The sequence below is a fragment of the Cavia porcellus genome, unplaced genomic scaffold (assembly GCF_034190915.1).
Source record: "Cavia porcellus strain 051 isolate PalLab524CR breed Dunkin Hartley unplaced genomic scaffold, mCavPor4.1 scaffold_3, whole genome shotgun sequence".
Lineage (NCBI taxonomy): Eukaryota > Metazoa > Chordata > Mammalia > Rodentia > Caviidae > Cavia > Cavia porcellus.
The window spans coordinates 34,261,108-34,282,120 of NW_026947486.1; the positions used below are offsets into that span (position 1 = coordinate 34,261,108).

The 21,013-nt window shown below is 39.9% G+C and overlaps 2 protein-coding genes across 4 annotated transcripts in view; one reads left to right on the forward strand and one right to left on the reverse strand.

The window, feature by feature from the left end:
* Positions 1-21,013, forward strand: part of Arhgef9 (Cdc42 guanine nucleotide exchange factor 9) — a 193,396-nt gene that overhangs the window by 8,497 nt on the left and 163,886 nt on the right. The gene's annotated exons all lie outside the window — the stretch shown is intronic.
* LOC134475450 (uncharacterized) lies at positions 16,954-20,245 on the reverse strand. The gene is made up of 2 exons (XM_063246024.1): positions 18,627-20,245; positions 16,954-17,439 (listed from the first exon to the last, which is right to left on the reverse strand). The coding sequence occupies exon 1, from the start codon at positions 20,164-20,166 to the stop codon at positions 19,501-19,503; it is 666 nt and encodes a 221-aa protein (XP_063102094.1). The 5' UTR covers positions 20,167-20,245; the 3' UTR covers positions 16,954-17,439; positions 18,627-19,500.

Genomic DNA, 21,013 nt, shown 5'->3' on the forward strand with positions numbered 1-21,013 from the left:
TGTTGGATTCAGGTCTAAATGATTGAATGAGGCCCACTCACATTATGAATGGCAGTCTATTGTACACCATTGATAGATTCAAATGCTAATCACAGCCAGATAGACAAAACCATAATGTTTTACTAAATATATAAGCATCCTGTGAACCAGTCACCTTGCTATGTTACACCTATCACATAGCCCCACTTGTTTTCCAAGTCTCCTGTGAGAATTACATAAACAGACATAGATGAGAAAGGATTGTGTAAACTGCACTGGTCTAAACCTACATGGGGAGCAGTTATTTTTTTCTGACAGGCCAAAGAGGCCTAGGAAGGAGGGGTAAGACCTTTCCCACTCTCAGATTCAGAGATCAGAAGACCAGACCTGATAGCCATTTCCTTTGAAAGGTGAGAAATCCAACATGAATTTCATTCACAAGAAACAATCTTTCTTGATCCAGATCAACGATTTCTGGATCTTCTGCTCAAGAAATGCCTAGCAAAGGCCCTCAAATGGCCCCATGTGATGATGAGAATGCTTCTTAGACTCTCATTGCTTTAAGCCAGGTGTGATGGCACATTCCTATAATCCCAGCACTTGGGAGGCTGAGGCAGGAGAATTGTTTGCAAGTTTGAGACCAGCCTGGACTACAAAGTGAGCCCAAGGCCAGGCTGAACTGCACAGTGAGAACCTGTCTCAAAAAGAAAAAAAAGGCTCTCATTTCTTTGAAAATTTTTTGATCTTTGTGTTTTTGTTTTGTGCATATTTGTGTTTGTTTCATGACTAGTTAGTGATTAAGTCGCTATTTTTGGAAATCAGACATTGGGGAAGAAAAATGCACCTAGCCATCTGTAAGAGGGTCCATTGTCATAAAGTGATATCCTGTCAAAGGGCCTGCCTGGCATATTAGGGAAGTGACATTTAAGTTGAGCCAGCTGTGTAGGATTTTGGGTAAAAATTCTGACACATTTGGATTAAAGAAAAATAAATATAGGAAGAGACAGTAAGGTTGCTGAGTAGAGAAGAAAGAACTAGAATAGCACATGCAAAAGCCATCATATGGAAACAACTTGACATGCTTAGAGGTTAGAAAGAAGGCCAGTGTGACTGAAACACAGGGAGAGAGGAAAGTGAGCTACTTGACAAGAGAGACAAGAGTTAAACAAGAATCATCTCACACAGAACCTTGTAATCTCAGAAAATATGTCCACTGGCTAAACTAAAAGGTAATGCTGTTAAGTGTCTGCTAGCATGGGCTCTAGAACTACTCTGTCTTGGTTCAAGTACTAACTTCCATCACTTTTTGGCTATATTACCTTTAGCATGTTACCTAATCTTTCTTTGCCTCAGTTAATCCCTCTGTAAAGTGGCACTAATAATGGTACTGTCCATGGTGTCATTGTATTACATAAACTAACTTGTTCACAGTTTTCATTATAGTACTTGGCACATGGCAAGTGCTATCTATACTAAATACAATAGAAAACGTTTGAGGGACCTTCCTTGTTATTTGACAGTATGACTTTTGCAAGCTTTATCAAGAATGGATTGAAGAGAATGACAGTGGAGATGGGGAGCTCAATTGAGGGGCCTTAGCATAGTCAGTGGAGTTACGTAGAGGAGGATTGAAGATTGAATTAATGGGACTGTTGCTGGACTGCCTGAGAGAAATGAAAGGGAGAAAAGATATTGGAATCAGAGTTTCTGGTTTTGCCACTGACCAACTGTGTAACTTTGTGCCAACAATTTATCCATTTAAGTTTCAGTTTTCCTATGAATCAGTGTTTCCAGAGAAAGGAAAGCAGCAGGTTATTTACATATGTACAGAGAAAGATTAATTTTAAAGAATAGGCTCACGTAATTGTGATGGTACAAGTCCAAAATCTGCAGGATATGTTGGCAAGCTAGAGTGCCAGGAAAAAATCGCAGAGTTCTAGGGAGTGTACCAGCAAAATTTCTGCTTTCTCAGGAGAGATCAGTCTTTGATCTACTAGTATTATCAACTGATTGGGAATAACATGGAGAATAACTTCCTTTATTCAAAGTTTCTCCATTTATGTGTAAATGTCTGACTAGGGGGTATAGAAGGTCTTGGGTTAGATTTTTTAGCATGTCAAAGAAAGCGTTTGCTTTTGTTTTTTTAAAATTGTACTTAAACATAAATAGTAAACAGAAAGTCACCTTCGTATAGATAGCAAGAACAAAGTTCATCAAATATCTGAGCACCAAGTTGACACACAAAATCAAACCATCACATTTTTGTATGAAGCTAGAAAAATGTCAACACTTGGTCATTGTTGTGAAAATGAAATAATGTAATTTATATAAAACACTTGGTACATTGTTCTTCACATTGAAAGTGCTCAATTAGTGATAACCCTTACTATTTCAATGTAATATAATCCTCAGGTATTCCCACTCAGTGAGTCATGTATTCTTCACAACAGTCTTTGTACTTTAAATTTGGGTAAACTAAGTGGAAGAGATGGAGAGATGGAAGAGATGAAGCATTTTTTCCACGCAGCTACCACCAAACCAGACTAGTGTAAAAAAGGTATACAACTCCTTAGGAGCTCCTTGGGTATTACCATGCTCACTTGCCAGGAGTGGATATTTGCTCAGCCTCTTTCATTCCACAGGTGTTTTGCACCAACAGTATGATTATGAATGTACTGTCTTGAGAATGATAGCTTACATTTACTAAGCCAGTTCTGGGCCACACACTGTTCTAAGTATTTTGCAGGTATGTTTAATCTTTCCATCCATCCTATCAAGTAAACATGATTCTCCGGACCAGGAAGTCACCACATAGGATGTGGAAGAGAGAGTGACCTTCTTGCTGAGGAGATGAAAATTTAACTCTCTGCTCCTTTTCTCCTCACCACCAGTCTCCATCCTAAAGAGAGTGAAAACTCAAGTACTTTGAGTGTTTGGATACACATATGCTTGAGTATGTAAAGGCAATGAGGCCTGACAGAGTCCTTGAATACATAGCAGGTATTCTGTAATTGTGGAATGGATGGATGAGCTGATGAAGGGACGAATACTAAATTACCTGTAGCCTCCAAGCTTGACACTGGCCCCAGAGAGGACAAAGGTATTTTTAGTAAACATTTTCTGTGAACCAGGTGATTTACAACTAAACCATGCAGGTTGGAACAGGAAAGTTCAGAAGCTTTTCTTGAGAAAATTACTTAAATCCTCTATCAGCTTATTCATATGCAAAACTGGGCCTTTCTCTTTCCCACCATCCTCAGACTTGGAAATATAGGATTATTTGTGTTTTTTTAAGTAATATTTATTGAGTACCTGCAATGTAGCTGATACTGTTCTAGGCACTGAATGTAGAGCAAAACAGACAAAAATCTTGTCTTTGTAGATAGACATCCTAACAAGAGGAGAAATATGCTAAGGTAATGATTACGAAAGTATGCAATGAGTATTTTAGGTCTAAGAGCTAAGTAGGTAAAATACAACAGGGAAGAGGAGTAATGTGTGTAAGGAGTTAATACTTTAGATTCCTATTTCGTTCTGCCTTACCATGTGGCAGATATACAATAAAAGGCCACAGTATTTGGGAAGCTGTGAATTTCTACTTAAATATGAGGTACAGTTCATTACTCTTAGAGGATAATTTTTTTTCAGTTCTTATTTTCTGTTCCCTTCTCCATCATCAGGGTAATAAACCATCAAGAACTCTGGTCCAGAGGATGGGAAAGGCACATTGTAGATTGGTATGACAATCTGTTAAAATTCCAAATGTGTAAAGCTGTACAAATTCTAAATTATTTTTCCCAGAACTGGACCTTCTGGTTTTTGATTCATTGGTATTTTCATTCCTGTGAAGCAGTGAGAGCTGTCATTAGTCATTTTCCTCCCCTTCTGTAAATTGAGAATGATGAGCTTCCCCCCACACTTCCCCTTTCTAGATCCCTTGGGCTATTGTATGATGAAAACCAGAAATGGGTTGGTAAGAAGAAAAGAGAAGGAAAGAAGATACAGGTGGGCAGAGGCAGCTAGGGGAAGGAAGTGGAGGGGAAGAGAGGGAAGGGACGGGAAAGGAAGGGTAAAGAAAGACCTGACTTAGGAAGACTAAACAGCAAATTTACACTTTTAAATTTAATTTTTGGCTGGGGATTTAGCTCAGTGGCATAAGTGCCTTCCTGGCAAGTGTGAGGTTGCGAGTTCTAGCCCCAGTAAATAAATTAAATAAATAAATAAATTTGAATTTTTGATTAAATAATATATTGACATGTTAAAACAAATCAAACTATAAAAATGTTCATAATGCATTTTCTCTATTAACACATCAGCTTCATAATTTTTAGCATAATTTTCTATTTTTAAATATAGGTATAAGCAGATGCAAATGGATTTTCTCATTTCTCCTTTTTTATCCCAAAGATCATATATCATACATGCTATTATTCATTTTGTTGTCTTCTCACAGCACATCTTTGAGATCTAGTTGAGTCTTCATGAATTTCTGTAAGCCTCCATCCACATGTCCAAAATATTTCTCTTTACCAAGCTTTGCTATTTTCTTAATCAATACTGGGGATTGAACTCACAACTGTGCGCTTGCAAGGCTGGTGCTTATGCGTGCTGAGATAAATCCCCCCAAGCTTTGGTATTTTCTAGGCCTCTCTTAACAACTCTACTTCAAAATATCATTGGTGGGCTGTCTTGGACTTCTATAGAAAATATAATCCCTTAGTATCCTTCTGACATATAATCTAATGTCTTATAAAGTCATCAGCTGAAATAACTTTTTTCCTATTATTGCAATCTCAACTTATTTCTATCATTATCTACCTACCAACTTACCTGTTTATCTATGTAATTCTTGATAAACATTTATAAGCAAAGCCCCGTGCTTAATTTGATAGTAAATGCTTAGTGTCCTTAATTTCTAGTGATTTATAATTGAAATAAATCCTGTAGATAAGTAAAACCTGGGGATGGAAGTCAGAAAAGATAGCTAACTAGTGAAGTCCAAGAATGAAAATATTCAGGTAAATAGGTTCCAAAAGTAAATTCTTCTGCATGAGATAAGTGCATGCACTGCCCATTACAGTATTGAGTTAATCATGATTGGGCTTGGATACTCCAAAAAGAGCCTGAACTTCACAGGAAACCACTATATCTCTTCTTTTTTTTAAAATTTTATTTAAGGAGAAAAAAAAAGCAGAGAAAGGGTACAAGTTATACAGATTTACAGAAAAAAAATAAACAGTAGGAAATCACTAGTTAATGGATTACATATAATGCTACAGTATACAAAGTTGCACTATATTTCTTCTGAAGAGGTTTTTATACTCTTGCTGTCTTCTCTTTACCCTGAGTATAGACAGATGGTTTGGCCCACCAGCTTGTTTGAAATAGAACTGAAACAGGATCAAAATAAATGCGAAATCATCCTAAAGTAGACCTATGCAAAGAAATGAGGAAACTGCTGTTCCTGAATATTTACTTAGGTGTTTATTGAGTAGTTGGCCATACGAGGGCAGTATAGGCAGTGTTACCTGAGGGAAGGCCTCTGGCATTTTATAGAGTGATGTCTACACCAACAGGAAGCAGCAAATTGAAGAGGTACTGCAATTCTCAGCCTGTGATCTGGAGTTTTTAATTCTTTTTGTAAGAGTTCTTAACAAAAAGGCCTTTGAAGAATGGAAGAAAGGTTGATATTCATAGGCCATAGCAAAGAATGCTTTCCCTGACAGACTTCCTCTACAGCTTGCATTGAGTCAGCAAAGCTAATATGTTTTGTTTCCATTCATTCATTCATGTAGTTAGTTATTTAATTATTAAACATATGTTTACTGATTGCTAAGCACTATTTAAGTGCTGGCAATAGAGCAATGAACAAAAGCATTTGCCTTCATGGAACTCACTTTTACAAAGTGAAATATTAAAGACAGTAAATAAAGAATGGTATAATATTTCAGGCAGCATTAGAGTTATGTAAGAAAAGAGGGTAAAAAGTAGTATTGTAGTACAGTGTTAGAGGCAGCAGTCAGGTAAAGACTGTGAGGGCAGAGCTGAATTACTTTCTTTTTTTTTTTTTTTGTCTTTTTCATTTTTATTGGTACCAAGGATCAAACTCATGACTGCCTGCTTGCAAGGCAGGTGCTTATGCTGCTGAGCTAAATCCCCAACCCCTGTAGAGCTGAATTTCTAAGCAGAAGAAGTTTCAGGTGGAATAAAGTTTAATTGTCTGAGTATCCCTTAAAAACTCTACACCATCACCATCTAATTCTTTCACTTAAACTAGTAACTCATAATCTTTTGTTTAGGACACTGCCTGCATCTACTCCATGCCTATCATACCTTCAGCAGGGTAGAAGATGAAAGCAATTAATGCTTCATTTACAGCTGAAACTGCAGTTTTTTGAGCTTTAAGGAAGTTAAGAAACTTCTTGAGCCAGGCATTGTGGCTCACACTTACAATTCAAGCACTTGGGAGGCTGAGGCAGGAGGACTCTTGTGAGTTTGAGACCAGTCTGGGCTATAAAGTGAGCTCAAAGCCACCTTGAATTGCATAGCGAGACCCTGTCTCAAAAAGACAAAAAAAACCTGCTTGAAAATCAAAGTCACACAGCTACCAAGAAATGGGTTGCACATGCAAATGAAAGTTTTAACTTCTTATCCGCTGCTATTTTCATTTCGCCATGAGCTTCTCAAAGCATTATAGGGACACAGCAACATTTTCAAATATCACCTATTTTTAATGAATACTAGCTCACAGATAACTCTTCCAAAGTGTTCATGAACAGGAAGGCCAGTGTTCAGAGTAAAGGACTTGATTGTTCCACTCTCACATAGATATTTAGATACTTCCAGAGGTCTGTAAGCAATTATTCTGAGGAAGCGACTGACTGAAAAAGTGCCAAAATTTTTTTAAAAGGTCATGTTTATCTTTACAGAAAACAAGTCTCTCTGTCTCTCTCTCTGTCTCTCTCTCTCTGTGCATAGAAATTTTGGTTTGAACCAGAGAACACCTCAGATGAATCATGCCAGTTATCCGTCTTGAGATCAAAAAGTGTGCCAACAGAGAGAGTGACTTATGGGAGTTGGCATAGAAGGAGTAGACACAGAGGAGTAATTTTCAGGACTTTCCAATCTGTAGATCAAGAACGATGACTGAGGGTTCAACAGACATCAAAAATAGTCCCCCAAAAGTGTGGGCCATAGGGTCCATAGACAAAGGAGATAAATTCCGGGACAATATCTTCTTGCATTCTTTCCATCCTCTCCACAGGATAGAATCTACCTAGACCAGTGGTGGTGAACAGAAGGCACATGTGCACATGTGTGCAAAGCCCTCTCTGTCAGCATGCAAGCCAAGTTATCCCAGCATCACCCCAGCAGATGATCATTCAGGTTTATTTGCAGTGTTGGCACTTTGTGATAGATATGTAGATTCTGGTTTGCAGTTTAGGTACTTGGTTTCTAAAAATTTTATTGTCACTGACCTAGACTATCAGGAGAGGTTCTCTTGGTGTGAGAACCTCTAGAACCTCAACAAGGTCGCCAGGAGTAGCAAGTCAATTCTAAGAATGACAGAATTCCCACAGACCACCACTAAGCCATATGAGATTATGCCCTCCCACCAAAGAAAATGTAGACAGCCAGAGAGAAGATAGAAGACAACCCTGAAGATTTTGTCATGCTAATCATGGCTAGAGGAACCTCCCAGGAACCAAATATGAAGGAGGCTTTAGACATTTATTCATTCCTCCCCAGCTTGGCCCATTTGGACTGAGGTGTATTGACCCTCTTGGTGGTCACCTCCTAATCCTGAGTGAGTATTACAATCCCAAATATTGAGTATGGTAGTCCAACTATTATAATTCTTTTTCCAGTCTTTCTCACAATCAAAAAAGTTATATTTGTAATCTCACTGAGATGTTATTGGAATCGCAGCAAGTTAATTCCAATCTACCACCTCCAATGCAACCAACAGTGAGAGTAAAGACATGAAGACATATTCAAAGTTAAGTGGGGGGGCTGGGGATTTAGCTCAGCGATATAAGCACCTCCCTTGAAAGCTCACGGTCATGAGTTTAATCCCTGTTACTGATAAAAAAAAAATCAAAGTTAGGGGCAGCCAAGGGATCCTAAATTCAATCCCCATGAAAATATGCAGACAGAGGCCCTGATCCAACTTCTCTCCCAGAATTTATTATCTTGTGAAGAAGGGGGTGGCTCAAGTATGAGTAACAGTGAGGATGGCAACACTATGTGAGTAACTTGAGCTGGCTAGCCAGGTAGTGAGAAAAATATCTTTGCAAAATGCAGGGAGAATGATATGCAGAAGGATCAATCTGCATAATTCAATTAAAGTAGCAACTAAATAGTTTTTGGAGGGTGTAACTTCAGTTTCTGAAGTGTAAACTATTGTTCCCTGGGGACTCATAGTGATATAGGGAAGTGAAACTCAACTTACTAGATGTCTGGTACAAGTGCGTGTTCTCTAAAATTGAAGACTGAATCTTAGGAACAATGGAGGTTAAGAGCAGAATATATTTATTGAGAGCAATAAAGCTGTCTAAGGGACAGAAGGGTTCCAGGGCAAGTTACCAGAGAGTCTGTCTTTTCTAGGGACTTTTCTAGGGTAAAATTATGGGGTGAGACAGGTTCAAAGTGAAGGAAAAGGGAACTCACAAGGTGGGCATAAGTTTGGATAGAACTATGGTTAATCAATAAGATTAATTGCTCAGGTAAAATTGATTAAGTCAGGGACAAAATTGTAAATAAGTCATGTAGAAAGTGGGCATTCTTACTTAAGGAGCAGTGACTTCCTGTAGGGAGTGGGATGGTGACTCCTGACTTCCTCTGGGTGATAGGGAACCATTTAGCATATCAGTCCTTAAGATATGGGTGCATTTGTATGACCTTTTGTCTTGAGGCCTGGCCCAGAGCAGGAGGTATCTGTCTTCCCCACAGTTGCAAGGTTCCTGGGCTTCTGCACTGGCTTCTTCTAAGACCTAGGCCTGTCTCACTGCCTATAATATTTCTAACTAGCTCATCTGACAATAACAGTGGCCTCTTTATCTTGAGGCTCATACCCAGTTGACATTCCTGGAGCTGACTGGCTCTACCATCCTGCTATGCTTATATGTTTGAGAGACGGCACTATTCGAGGAAACAGGAGACTGTCTGATGGCTTTAGAGATTGCATGCCAGTAACTGGGCTAGCCTTATTTGCAATGTTTAGAGTCAACTGAAGAGAGAAAAAATACCATAGTCAGCTCTGTACATATCAGTATAAGGAAATAAGTCTAAATATAATTAAGTTGCAGCAATTGTTCTGCATTCTCAAATTCTCTCCTACATCTCTCCCTTTTTTATCTAATAGCTCCAGCAGGGTTGGTCATGGTTGTATGGCCTCCATTCATTTTCAGTTAGTGAATCCTCTATGACAGTATTCAATGAGAAAAATTATAAAGAATAGAATGAGCACACTAATTCCAATATAAAACCAAAAGTGAGCCTTGAGGTATACAAATGGATTCAACTGTTCTATAGTACCAGAAAACTTATCCCAAACCTTGATTTGGGTTTCAAAGGTAGCTATCTGTTGTGACATGGATAGTACATCTCTGAAGAACTTCTATATCCATAGTAATATTCTGATAGATTGCTCCTTGCATATGCTTTTTGACCATTACTTTGTACCTTGTTGTAACTGTAAGCTTTGTATCTGATTTCTCATCTATAGATGGAAGTTTCTAGAATGCTCACTTCGGTTTGCAACTTTATATCAGTCTGTCTCTGAATTTTCCAGCTTTTACCAGCAGTCCTTGTTCAATTATCTACAAAGTGAGCAGTTTGAGTTTGCATTGAATGTGCTAATGCTATCCAGCCAATAGCTTGGATGGCTATCAAAAGAACTAGGAGAGTAATCCCTGCAATAATCAATCCAAGCATCTTCTTGGTTCAATTGTTAAATCTTTTAATCAAGGTCTCTACCAAGAGGTGAATGATACCAAGTCTCTGTTAGATTGACTGGAAGCCAAACTCAAGGCATCCTGCTCATGATTATTATTGTGAAGTCCTTAGAAAGAAGTTCAGGTATGGTACAATGGGTTAGATAACAATTAGTGCATGAGAAACTATTGTTGCTCTATCTTTCCTATCAACAGTACATGAGAATCATAAACATACATATATTTACTCTTACCTATCTATGATTATGCAATACCATTTTGACTTTTCCTCCATTAACCAGCTGCAGGTTCACAGCCTGCAGCTGTCCAGCACATAAAGGCAGGGCTAACTTCCATACAATGTGTTGTATTGAGTCCAGCGATGTAATTGATAGTAAGTCTAGGAATAGGAGAATTGAAGTCTCTACCTAACCATATAACATTAGACAAGGCTTCTGAGGTTATTATATTGTTAGGAGAGCCTGAAAAGAAAATCTCATGCCAATCTCAACCTTTTCCCATATGTAATCCTCTGGGATAAACCACTCTATGGATAATTAAATTTGTGTATGATCAGTCCATGGTGTTGATATAGGGGAATGAAATTCCCGACCTACTATATGTCCAGTATGAGTTTGTGTTCTCTAAAAACAAAGAATGAATTTTAGGGACAACAGAGCTTAATAACAGAAATATTTACTGAGAGAAAGAAAGCTTCTCTCTGAGAGAGAGACAGGAGTCTCAAGTGGGTTTCCAAAAATTCTGTCTTTTCTAGAGATTTTTATAGAGTAAAACCATAAGGTGAGGCAGGTCTTAAGTGAGGAAAGCTGGGAATTTGCAAGGCCGCTGAACATGAGGTGGGACAGAAGTATGATCAACCAATCAGATTAATTGCTTAGTAAAACTGACCAAATCAGGGACAATTGCGGAGTGAGTCATGTAGCAAGTGAGCATTCTTAGGGGTCAGTAACTCTGTAGGGGGTCGGGATGGTGGTTCCTGGCTTCTCAAGGTGATCCATACCTAATCTCTAAAGTTTAATTTAGGGTGTGGTTGCATTTGTTTTGACTTCTGTTTTGAGATCTGGCCAACAGCCAGAGGTGTGTTTCTCTTCCCAGGTCACAAGACAGTTTGTCCTCTGTGCTGACTTCCCAAATTACTTTCTTCAAAGTAAGAGGCATGGAATACAGAGGGGAATGTTAGATTTAAATTTTCTAACAAGGTTACCACCATTTGAGGTGATAGAAGTTAAGGTCAGTAAGATGAATCATCTTTTGGACAGTTGATATTCCAAACCTGATCTGCATCTGACACACATGGACTAGAATCTTTCTGTAGATGGGTTACACATAAGGGAAGATATACAAATGAGCCTCTAATAATATTTAGTTTAGTGTGTTCTTATAGATGCATTAAAATATGAGAGCTGTCAGAATAGTAAATGTAGGATTTTTGCTTTCTATAGAATGGAAAATTTCTAGTGGCTTGTCTATCCAAATTAAGGGTCTGAGCAGAGGTGAGTTAGGTATGTAAGCCCAGTACTCCTCTCCCTGAACAAAAAGAATATATATAGTAGCTGCTAGGATAGTAAGTATTGTAAGGAAAACACTATCAGGTGATTTAACCAAACCCTGGCTGTTAAATAGATGACAAGCTCCATGAACGGTATGCTGCATGCCTTCCCAGGACAGTGGATGATGCCCTGTTAGGTTCATTGTTCAAGGTCTTGACGTGTCATGCAGCTGGGTGAGATTCTGGCCATACAACAGCTCTGATGGTCGTAATGTCTGCCAATGATCTGTGAAAATATAAGAATATTCTCAGCCCCAATTTAAAAGCAATACTAGGCCATGCCAATCACCTGTTCTGAGGTCACGTCAAGTTGCAGAGGGCAAGGACTTCAGAGAATCATCAGATTCCTGTTCCCAGTGTATCACAGCTGGCAGCAAATCAGAATCAGGGGTAGGTTCAGAAAATTTTAAGCATATGTAACAAAATCTAAATATATTTGAGGAGAATTCTGACCTTGAGCCCCCCTTACTTTTGTTTGATTAATTGACTTTTTAATTTAAAATGAGTATGCTCAATATTGTTTGACCTTTGAGATTATAGGGTATCTTTATAAAATGCTTTATATTCCAGTTATCAGGAAAACCCTGAAAAAGTTGTTAATGTAAGCAGGACCAATATTAGGTTTTATTGTTAGTGATACCTCTAAGTTAGCAAAAGCTGATACACAATGATGTATGATATGTTTAGTTTGTTCACTGGAATGACAGGTAGTATGGAAGGTGTCTATAAAGGTATGAATACATTTAAGCTTGTTACAAGAGAATACATGCATGTTATTTATGAGGCATAACAGGTTAGCTGTAAAACCTCTGTCATTATAACTCTGTTGAGTAACAGGCCCCAAAATAAGTTTACAGGCAAAACATTATAACAATTTGTCCAGCTTGTGTTATGGTAATGTTAATTTTTTTTTGTCTTTTTGAGACAGGGTCTCTCTATATAGTTAAGCAGTTCAGCCTGGCCTTGAGCTCACATTGTAGCCTAGGCTGGTCTCCAATTCACAACGATCTTCCTGTCTCAGCCTCCCAAGTGCTAGGATTACAGGCATGAGCCACCACACCAGGTTTAAATGTCTTTAATAAGGATTTAGAAGTATAACAAAAGATTTATGGAATTGTGTCAAATTGTTAAAAATGGAAGCCAGATTTACCAGAGCATCTGCATGACAATCACCTAATGTCAATGAATTTGAGAGATTAAAATATGTTGTAATGATGAGCAAAGAATGGAGCAATTTTAATGAATATATCCTCTAGCAGTTTTAAAATTACTTGTAATAGTGGGGGTTTGAGTTGACCACATTGCTGTTGTTTATTTAATGATTTTAATAAGATCTCTAACATTTTTGCATATGAATACCAAAGGCTTTTATCATAAATCCAACTTCAGCTTTATGCTGGTCAACTAAGGGTGCAAGTGATGTTACTATGTCTGTCTATCTATTATGGCTGACATAAAGTAGCAGCAGTGACTGAGGAGAACCTATCAAAGTTGGGGAGGCGGGTCTAAGGAAGTGAGCAAGCATCCATGATTGGTTGTTTACCATGGTGACATCAGTTCTTATATCCACCAAAAAAAGTAAGAGATTTCTCATTTTAATTTATAAGTACTTGTATGAAGTGAAATACCCTGGGAAAAATAAAGTTTATTTAAAAAAAGAAAAATAAAGTTTATTGTTTAAAGGCTCATTTTTAACAGGTTCATTTGCAGAGTCAAGGACAGCTGTGGGAATTTCAGTGGAAATCAAAAGTGAAGCTTTTACTCCCAAAGAACTATTGTAAGGAGCCCTGGGTAAATCTGAGTATTTTGAATGGTTCCATGGACCAGGGAAACAAGGGACACAGAGAGCTTGTTACTGGTCTGATTAGGACTAGAAAAAATCTTGCTTAATTGGTTTTGAATTATTAGCACATAGGCTGAGAGGTGTTCCGACCTGCGGGTAAGTCCACAGAGACCCTAGAGTGGCAGTAGGAATGAAAAGGAAACAAGAGACACAAGGAATGGAGACAAGATGAAGTCCGATCAAGTCTCGTTTATTCAAGGAATGAGTATCAAATATATAGGGTATTGGAGAGGAGGGAGTTGGGTTCTGAGACTTCAGCAGGTAACTTAGCAACAGTGGCAAGACTGAGGGTCATAGGTTAAATCAAATTTTCAAATTTCCCATGCGTGGGCTCATAAGGTGGGCTGATTAGCATAATTCCTGAATAGGCTAAGCCACACAAGCTAGGCAAGGTGCTGCTTAACTACCAAGCTTAACTCTTAAAGGGAGTTAAGGTGGTGTGGCTTGCATATGCAAGGTGGCAGCCAATTACAGGGCTTCCCACAGAGATGTGTCTTATTCTTATTGAGGTATTTTGTTTGGACATATGCTTTGCTTTTCTACAAGTGTGCCATTCTTATGAAATTTAGATTTACAATGTTTCTTCCAGTGAAATCCTTTCATAGAACATAGACATAGACTAGGTGCAGCCAGAGTAGTCGAAAGGACTGGTGCTTTTAGAGCTGATATAATGTTGACTAGTGCGTTCTCCTGTGCCACAGTTAACTCTGTGTTATGAGAACTTGAGTACTGAAACATCAATGGTAGAGCCAATATTTTGGCATGTTTGAATATAAGTGGATAGGTCTTTAGTATGAAAGACTGATGGTAAGGCTCTTTCACAGTCTTCATTAGCATTGTCATATGCTAACTGATGAAGGATAATTGTAGCGGCATCCTCTTGAGAGACCTGTCTATGTATTGCTTCCTGTAAGTCTAGCTACAAACTATATGTGAGTTTCTGTAGGGCCTCTTAAAATTTGAGTAAAGGATTTATTAGGTGTACCATCTGATAGAATTTTTCAGCACAGAAGGGAAGCATCTGATAGGATTTTGGCTTGGCTGAAAAGATAAGAAGTATGAAATAAAAGAGACCTTTATTTTGAGAATGTGGGGAGAGACCCCCTGACCTTCTCTGCGGTCTGGCATTCTCTCAGCCAGACACGTGGTATGGGGGCATACACGTAGCTTAGGTTTGGTGTGGTGCCTAGGGGCATTAGTGATGCACAGGTAGCCCATTGGTATTCATTTGGCACCACAGGTAAATTCCTAGGGGGCGGGGAAAGATGACCTCAAGATAGAGCCCCTTGGTTCCGCCTCCCAGTTTCACCAGCTACAGTGTCCCATCTGGGGCAAAAACCTTTCACCATCTTCTGGGACAGAAATCCATGCACGATGTAGTACTTCCTTACACTGCATGAAAAGAAGAGGTGAGACTCATGCTTGAACTTTTACAATAGTGTATTGTCCCACAAAACACACGATTTCTTGTGTTATGAACTGAATGTTTTCATCTTCATGGTCTTGGTTATTTTGTGCTTACTCTAAAATGAGTGTCCTTAGTTGTAACTCAAAATGTAGAAACTGTGGAGGAAAAAGGCATGTGCGAGCTAGGTGGGTCACATCACTTGGCACCATTTGAAAACCTTGAATTATATTGTCTAAAAAACTCAATGTGTAAGGAGCCTGAACCTTATTATGGAGGACACTCTGAGTACTTTGAGGAATAGGAAATTAAAATAGTGTATGTCTTACATTTTCTTGTGGGATTATCCAGATCATTTTCCTCAGTTAGTGGGAAACACATAGCCTAAGCACGGACCATATCATGGTACCTGAGTTTTTTGTGAAACCAGGTAAATGCTGTGGTGAGTCTGTCGTATGAAAAGGGGAGCAGCTGTAGGAATCACCAAAGCAGTTTCCGAGTTGGGGGTGGTGAGTGAGGCCAAGTATGTAAATACATTGGAAAGATTTTGTGTTTCTTTATGAATATCTTTGTGAATATTTTGTAACAGTGAACTCATTTGATTATCTGCATTTTAAAAATAGGCTTCATTTGTCTCCATCAACTCATTCAGAGGCACTTTACTATGGTGATCTGAATTATTTGCTATTGCTACTTCAGGGCTCTTTTCTACTTCAATTGCATTAGCCAGCAGGTTGTTTTTTGTAATGTAACTTTGATGTTGGTCTGTGTCTTTTATTAAGTTAATTAGTAAGGACCTGAGGGCCATTTTCACTAAATTAAAGGTAGTTGTAGTTTCAGGGTGGAGTTGTTTATTTTCATTTTTTGTGGCTTCTTGAAGAATTTTAACTATCTTATCCCAAATTTTCATATCAAGTGTATTGGCTTTTGGGAAGGAAGGGTAGACCACAGCTATTTTTTGGAGTAGCCTAAACATGTTTTTAGGTGGTACAGTAATGCTTGCATCTTTTAATAACTTTATAACCAATAGACTAACGTCTTTCTCTTCTGTAGATAATGAATATCTTTGGCCAATAATTACCCTTAGCAATTAGATTATAATTACTACTTGCATCTGAGCAATATAATTAGTAAAATGCTCCAGATTTTATCACACAAGGTCCAGTAGATTGTCTCCTGGATGATGGTCTGTTCTCATTCTGTAAAGGTTTTGTGGTCTGGCATGATGAGTGCCAAATAATATTGTAATCCCATATGGTAATCCAAGTATTATAATTCCTTTTCCAGTTTTATTCACAATCCAAAAAGTTATATTGGTAATCCCACTGAGACATTATTGGAATCCCAGAAAATTAATTCCAATCTACTACTTCCAGTGCAACTCATAGTGAAAGTAAAGACATGAAGACATAATGAAAGTTAAGGGCAGCCAAGGGGTTTAAATCCAATCCCCATGAGGATATGCAGACAGAGGCCCTGATCCACCCTCTGCCCCAGAATTTATTATCTTGAAAAGAAGACGAAGGAGGTGGCTAAAGTATAAGTAACAGTGAGGATGGTGGCACTATGTGAGTAACAAGCTAGCTAGCCAGGTAGTGAGAAAAACATTGCAAAATGCAGGGATAATGATATGCAGAAGGATCAATCTGCATAATTCAATTAAGGTAGCAACTAAATAGTTTTTGGTGGCTGTTTCTTAGGTTTCTGATATGTAAATTTTTGTGTCATGGGGAGTCACAGTTTCTTTACCTTGAGGCTTATACCCAGTTGACATTCCTGGAGCTGATGGCTCTAACATCTTGCTGTGCTTCTATATTTTAGAGAGAGCATTATGCAAGGAAACAGGAGACTGTCTGATGGCTTTAGAGATTACGTACCAGTAACTGAGCTAGCCTTATCTGCAATGCTTAGAGCCAAATGAAGAGAGAAAGAAATAATGTAGTCAGCTCTGTACATATCAGTATATGGAAATAAGTGTAGATATAATCCAAGTTGCAGCAATTGTAATGCATTCAAGAGAAGATACTCAAGTTGTCTACCACAATTTGCTTGTTCAGAAAGAGCAAGACAATAGAAAAGGTGGTCTGAGGGCATTGCAAGAGTCAACAGGACTTCAACTTTTGCAAACTTAAGGTTGCAAAGAAGAAAGCATTGTTTTGAGAAGAAAACTTTAAAGCACTGATACAATTGTGGGGGGTGGCTGCTGAAAAGATAAGAAGTATGAAATATAAATGACCTTTATTTTAAGAATGCAGAGAGAGACTCTGATCCCCTGGGATGCGGCATCTCCCTCCCGGGTCAGCGATCTCTCCATGGAACAAGTGGAATGGAGGCATACATGTAGCTTAGGTTGGAGGTGGTGCCTGAGGGGCATTAGGAATGCACAGGTATCTCATTGGCACTTGTTTGGTGCCAGGGACAAATTCCTAGGGGTCGGGAAGATAAGAGCTCCTTGGTTCTGCTTGAGGCTTTACCGGATACAGTGTCCTGGCTGGGCCAAAACTCTTTCATATCCCATCTTATGATTATTATTATTAGGAATAGGTGTGGAGATTTCTTCCTGCTGTGGAGAATTCTGCCTCCTGCTGGAAGGGCCGCTGTACTGGGGTCTAGAGGAGTCGACGGGATGACAGTTAATGTCCATGTAGAAGCTGGTGCCAGGTGTTTTAGCCAGGACAACCTCACTGGTGAATGCACATATGTTAGACTGGAAAAACAAAGAGACAAATGTTATGAGGAGGCATGGCACTGTCATATTAAGGACCCAGGTGAGGTAGAAGGAAAGGTGCTCAGGTGATTTAGATATGTCATTATTATAGGACCATGTTGAGGTAGAAACATTTCCACGGTAAGGCAGAATTCTGAAAAATAAATGTGGGGTTAGGAGGAGTGAAGTTATGAGAGGTGATTACTACCCCATCTGAAAGGGTAAAAGATAAAAGGGTAAGGCTTGTCTCTGGCAAGCATGATGTGGGAGTCTTTAGGAAATATTGTTGAGAGTCTGGCTGTAAAAAAGAATAAGAAATTAGAAACCAAATTGGATAACAAAACATGACAGCCTGAGAGTCGCGGTTGTGAGGCCTTGGTGAAATGGAGATGAGTAAGCTGAAGGATGGTTAGATCTAGGGCTGGAAGGGTATCACTTAGGCTGAGTGATACAAAACCAGGATGGCAGTCTAGCAACTTTGATCACTGTTGAGGTTGCCAAGAATATCAGGTATGGGTCGCTGTAACCTCATTGTAGTCCTTGGAATGATTTGCTATAACAGGACTTTAGTAAGTATATCAGCAGTCTCCCTGGTTGTGTGAAAGGCTTTGATGTATCCTGAAAAAGTATAAATAAAGTGAGAAGACAAAATTTATCTGCCAGTCTTGACCATGGTTATGTCTGAGAAATTGGTGAGTAAGAAAGGAAGGGGGTGGTCTAGCGATAACAGGTGTAAGCTGTTGAGGCCTCAGTGTCTGGGTCAGTCTGTATAAACACAAAGGAATAAAAGGCATTTTTAAGATTTAGGACTATAGAGTGAGTGGTGGAGGGAAGACTTGGCCCCACTGGGTGGATTGGGAAGAAGCAGTCTGGGACCTGCACAAAATAGGCCCTGTTTGTAAATGGCATAGGTTGACCTTTAATACCCCCTAGAGATTGAGGACTTACTAGAGCAGCCTGAAAACTCAGGAAGAACTCTGTATATATGGCCTCTATGCCCACAAATATAGAGAATGTCTTATCTGAGACTTTTAGTGGGACTTGGACTCTGAGACGGACACCTTAAAGAGGGCTATTGTTGGCCCTGAGCCCCATCAGTCTTCAGCAGCAAGTTTAAGCAGATCTGTCAGTGATGAATCTGGCAGTGTTGGCATTTCCTGTGAGGGTTAGAAGTTAGGATGGCTTACCCACTCTCTGGTGGTTAGGACGGTCCAGGAGCCCTGGGGTAAGGTCTAAAAGGAATGCCAGGATGGAGCACTCTCTTGCCCAATGTCTTCTGCTGCATTTGAGGCATGGTCCATGGGAGGGGGGGTCCAGGCAGCTCCACCTTGTGTCAGTTTACCTGTCTCAGAACTCCAAGTGTCACTGTTATCTCTGTTGTTGAAAACATGAAAAGCCATATTAAGGTGGTCTCTATGGAGTTTGAAGGTCAAGTTTTGCCTTTTTGTTTGGGATTTGGTGTAAAGTAGAAGGTATCTATAGAATCAAGCAAGTATGCAGGAGTCAAATATACTCAACAGTGTATTTATTTTTACTAATGGCTTTCCATAAGGAGGACAAGGTTCAGACAATTTTAGGAACTGACATGTCATATATGTCATATATAAGTATCTATATTGTTAAAATGTCTAATGCCTTCTGATTTTTGGAGGATGGCCTGTTTTATTAACTTTTACCTTTTTATTTAGGAGAGAGATCAGCTATGGTGTCATTTAACATCAGTTCAATATAGTTAATTATGGCTTGGTAGAGGGCTGAGCCAGGACAGGCAGACAGGCTGGGAAAGGTTTAAGTTAGGCTTCTGCCGCAGTGTTGGTCTTGTTGTTATGTATATATCATATAACCCTTGTCTTGGAAAAGAACTTGTGGTTCCCAGCAAAAGGAATTTATCATTAGTGGTTTACAGCAAAAGGAATTTATAAGTATCTCTTAATTTTAGTTGTTAAACATCTCTAAGCATATATCTGGGTCTGAAAGAAAATATTTGTCATGGCTGGAACACAAGAAAAGGCAGCAGAAAAAATCTGAATTTTATATCTGAAAACAAAATACATCATCAGATCAGCAACTATGAGTTGTCTGTTGTGATTTGCTGCCGTTTGTCTCTGCACTGGCAGCCAGAGTCATGCTTGAGCTTGGGGGGTGGGGACTGGTCTGGAGCATGGGCAGAGCCCGGCCAGCATAGGGGCCATGCATGCAGAGTGAAGGCGGGGTGAGCCCCGGGACATAGCATACGGGAAGGGGCTGAAACTGCCCCAGAAACACGTGCAAGGTGGGGGAGGGTGGGCAGGCGGTGGCGGCGGGCACGTGGCACATGGGGGTTGGAGCTGGGAGGCGGAACTGAGTTGCGGCCTGAAGCTGGGACCCTACTTGCTGCGACCCTGCATGGGGCTGGGGCACCACATGAAGCTGGGGCTGCTCCCAGAGATGCAGCAGGTAGCCTGACCAACGCAGAGCTGAGTTGCCATGTGGAGCCAGAACTGCTCGCAGGGTGCACGGGTTAGGGCATGGTGTTAGAGCCAGATCCCATGTGGAACTGGAGTGCGGCATAAGAGCTGAGACACTGCTTGGATTTGGGGCGTGGCGTGAAAGCTTAAAGCAGCAGTATGTCCCAACACTGTTTGGGTGCACCTCCCCCGTCTCAGTGGGGAATGGGTTGGCATGAATGGCGGGAGGAGGGAACGCAGCTAGGAAACAAAGGGGACGCTGGTGGGAAAGGACACACATTCTCAAAACAAAGGTTTAAAAATAGTTTTGTAAACTTGTCCTCAGTGTGATAAACTGTAGATAGGTATGTTTTTTTTTTTTAATTTAAGAGTACTCAGATTGGAAATCAAGCATTGCAAAGGTGTGGTCTTTTGGGAAGTAGAAAAGATTTTTTTTTATGGCTAAATCTCAGGTGAGAAATGGACCGTGGTCCAAAGGTTGGGCCGTCACCTGTCCTTTGCAACGAACAGCAGTTACAGTTCCAAATCTCATATTTCACAGTCATCACCAAGATCCACGAGTGGATTTCTCGTGGGTTTTAGTACCAGCTCTGCCCATGAGAGCTTAAAGCTCTGAAGGATGTGAGAGTCTTTCAGTGTGAACCCAGGTTGGTCCAGAAAAACTCTGCCTTGGCCTGTCTAAGGAAGTGAGAGCATCACGCAAATCCACGGAAAGGGGAAGAAAACCCGCCTGGGGCCTAGCCCTGCACTGAAGAATTCTCCAGAGTTAAATTGGGCTGGCGTTGTTTTCAAGCCAGCAGCAACAAGTTTATAGCTCCCAACTGTAGAAGTGAGGAATTAGGGAACCATCCAGGATGTAGTCTGGTCCTGAACAGCAGGGAACTCAGACGGGGGGGGGGGGGGGGGGGGGGGAATCCCAGGAGTCTCTCATCTGCTGTTCCCGGGCAGGGAACCATATGATAGAATTGTGGGGGGCGGTGGCTGAAAAGATAAGAAGTATGAAATATAAATGATCTTTATTTTAAGAATGCAGGGAGAGACCCCCGATCCCCTGGGGCGCTGCATCTCCCCCCAGGGTCGGCGATCTCTCCATGGAACACGCGGAGTGGAGACATACATGTAGCTTA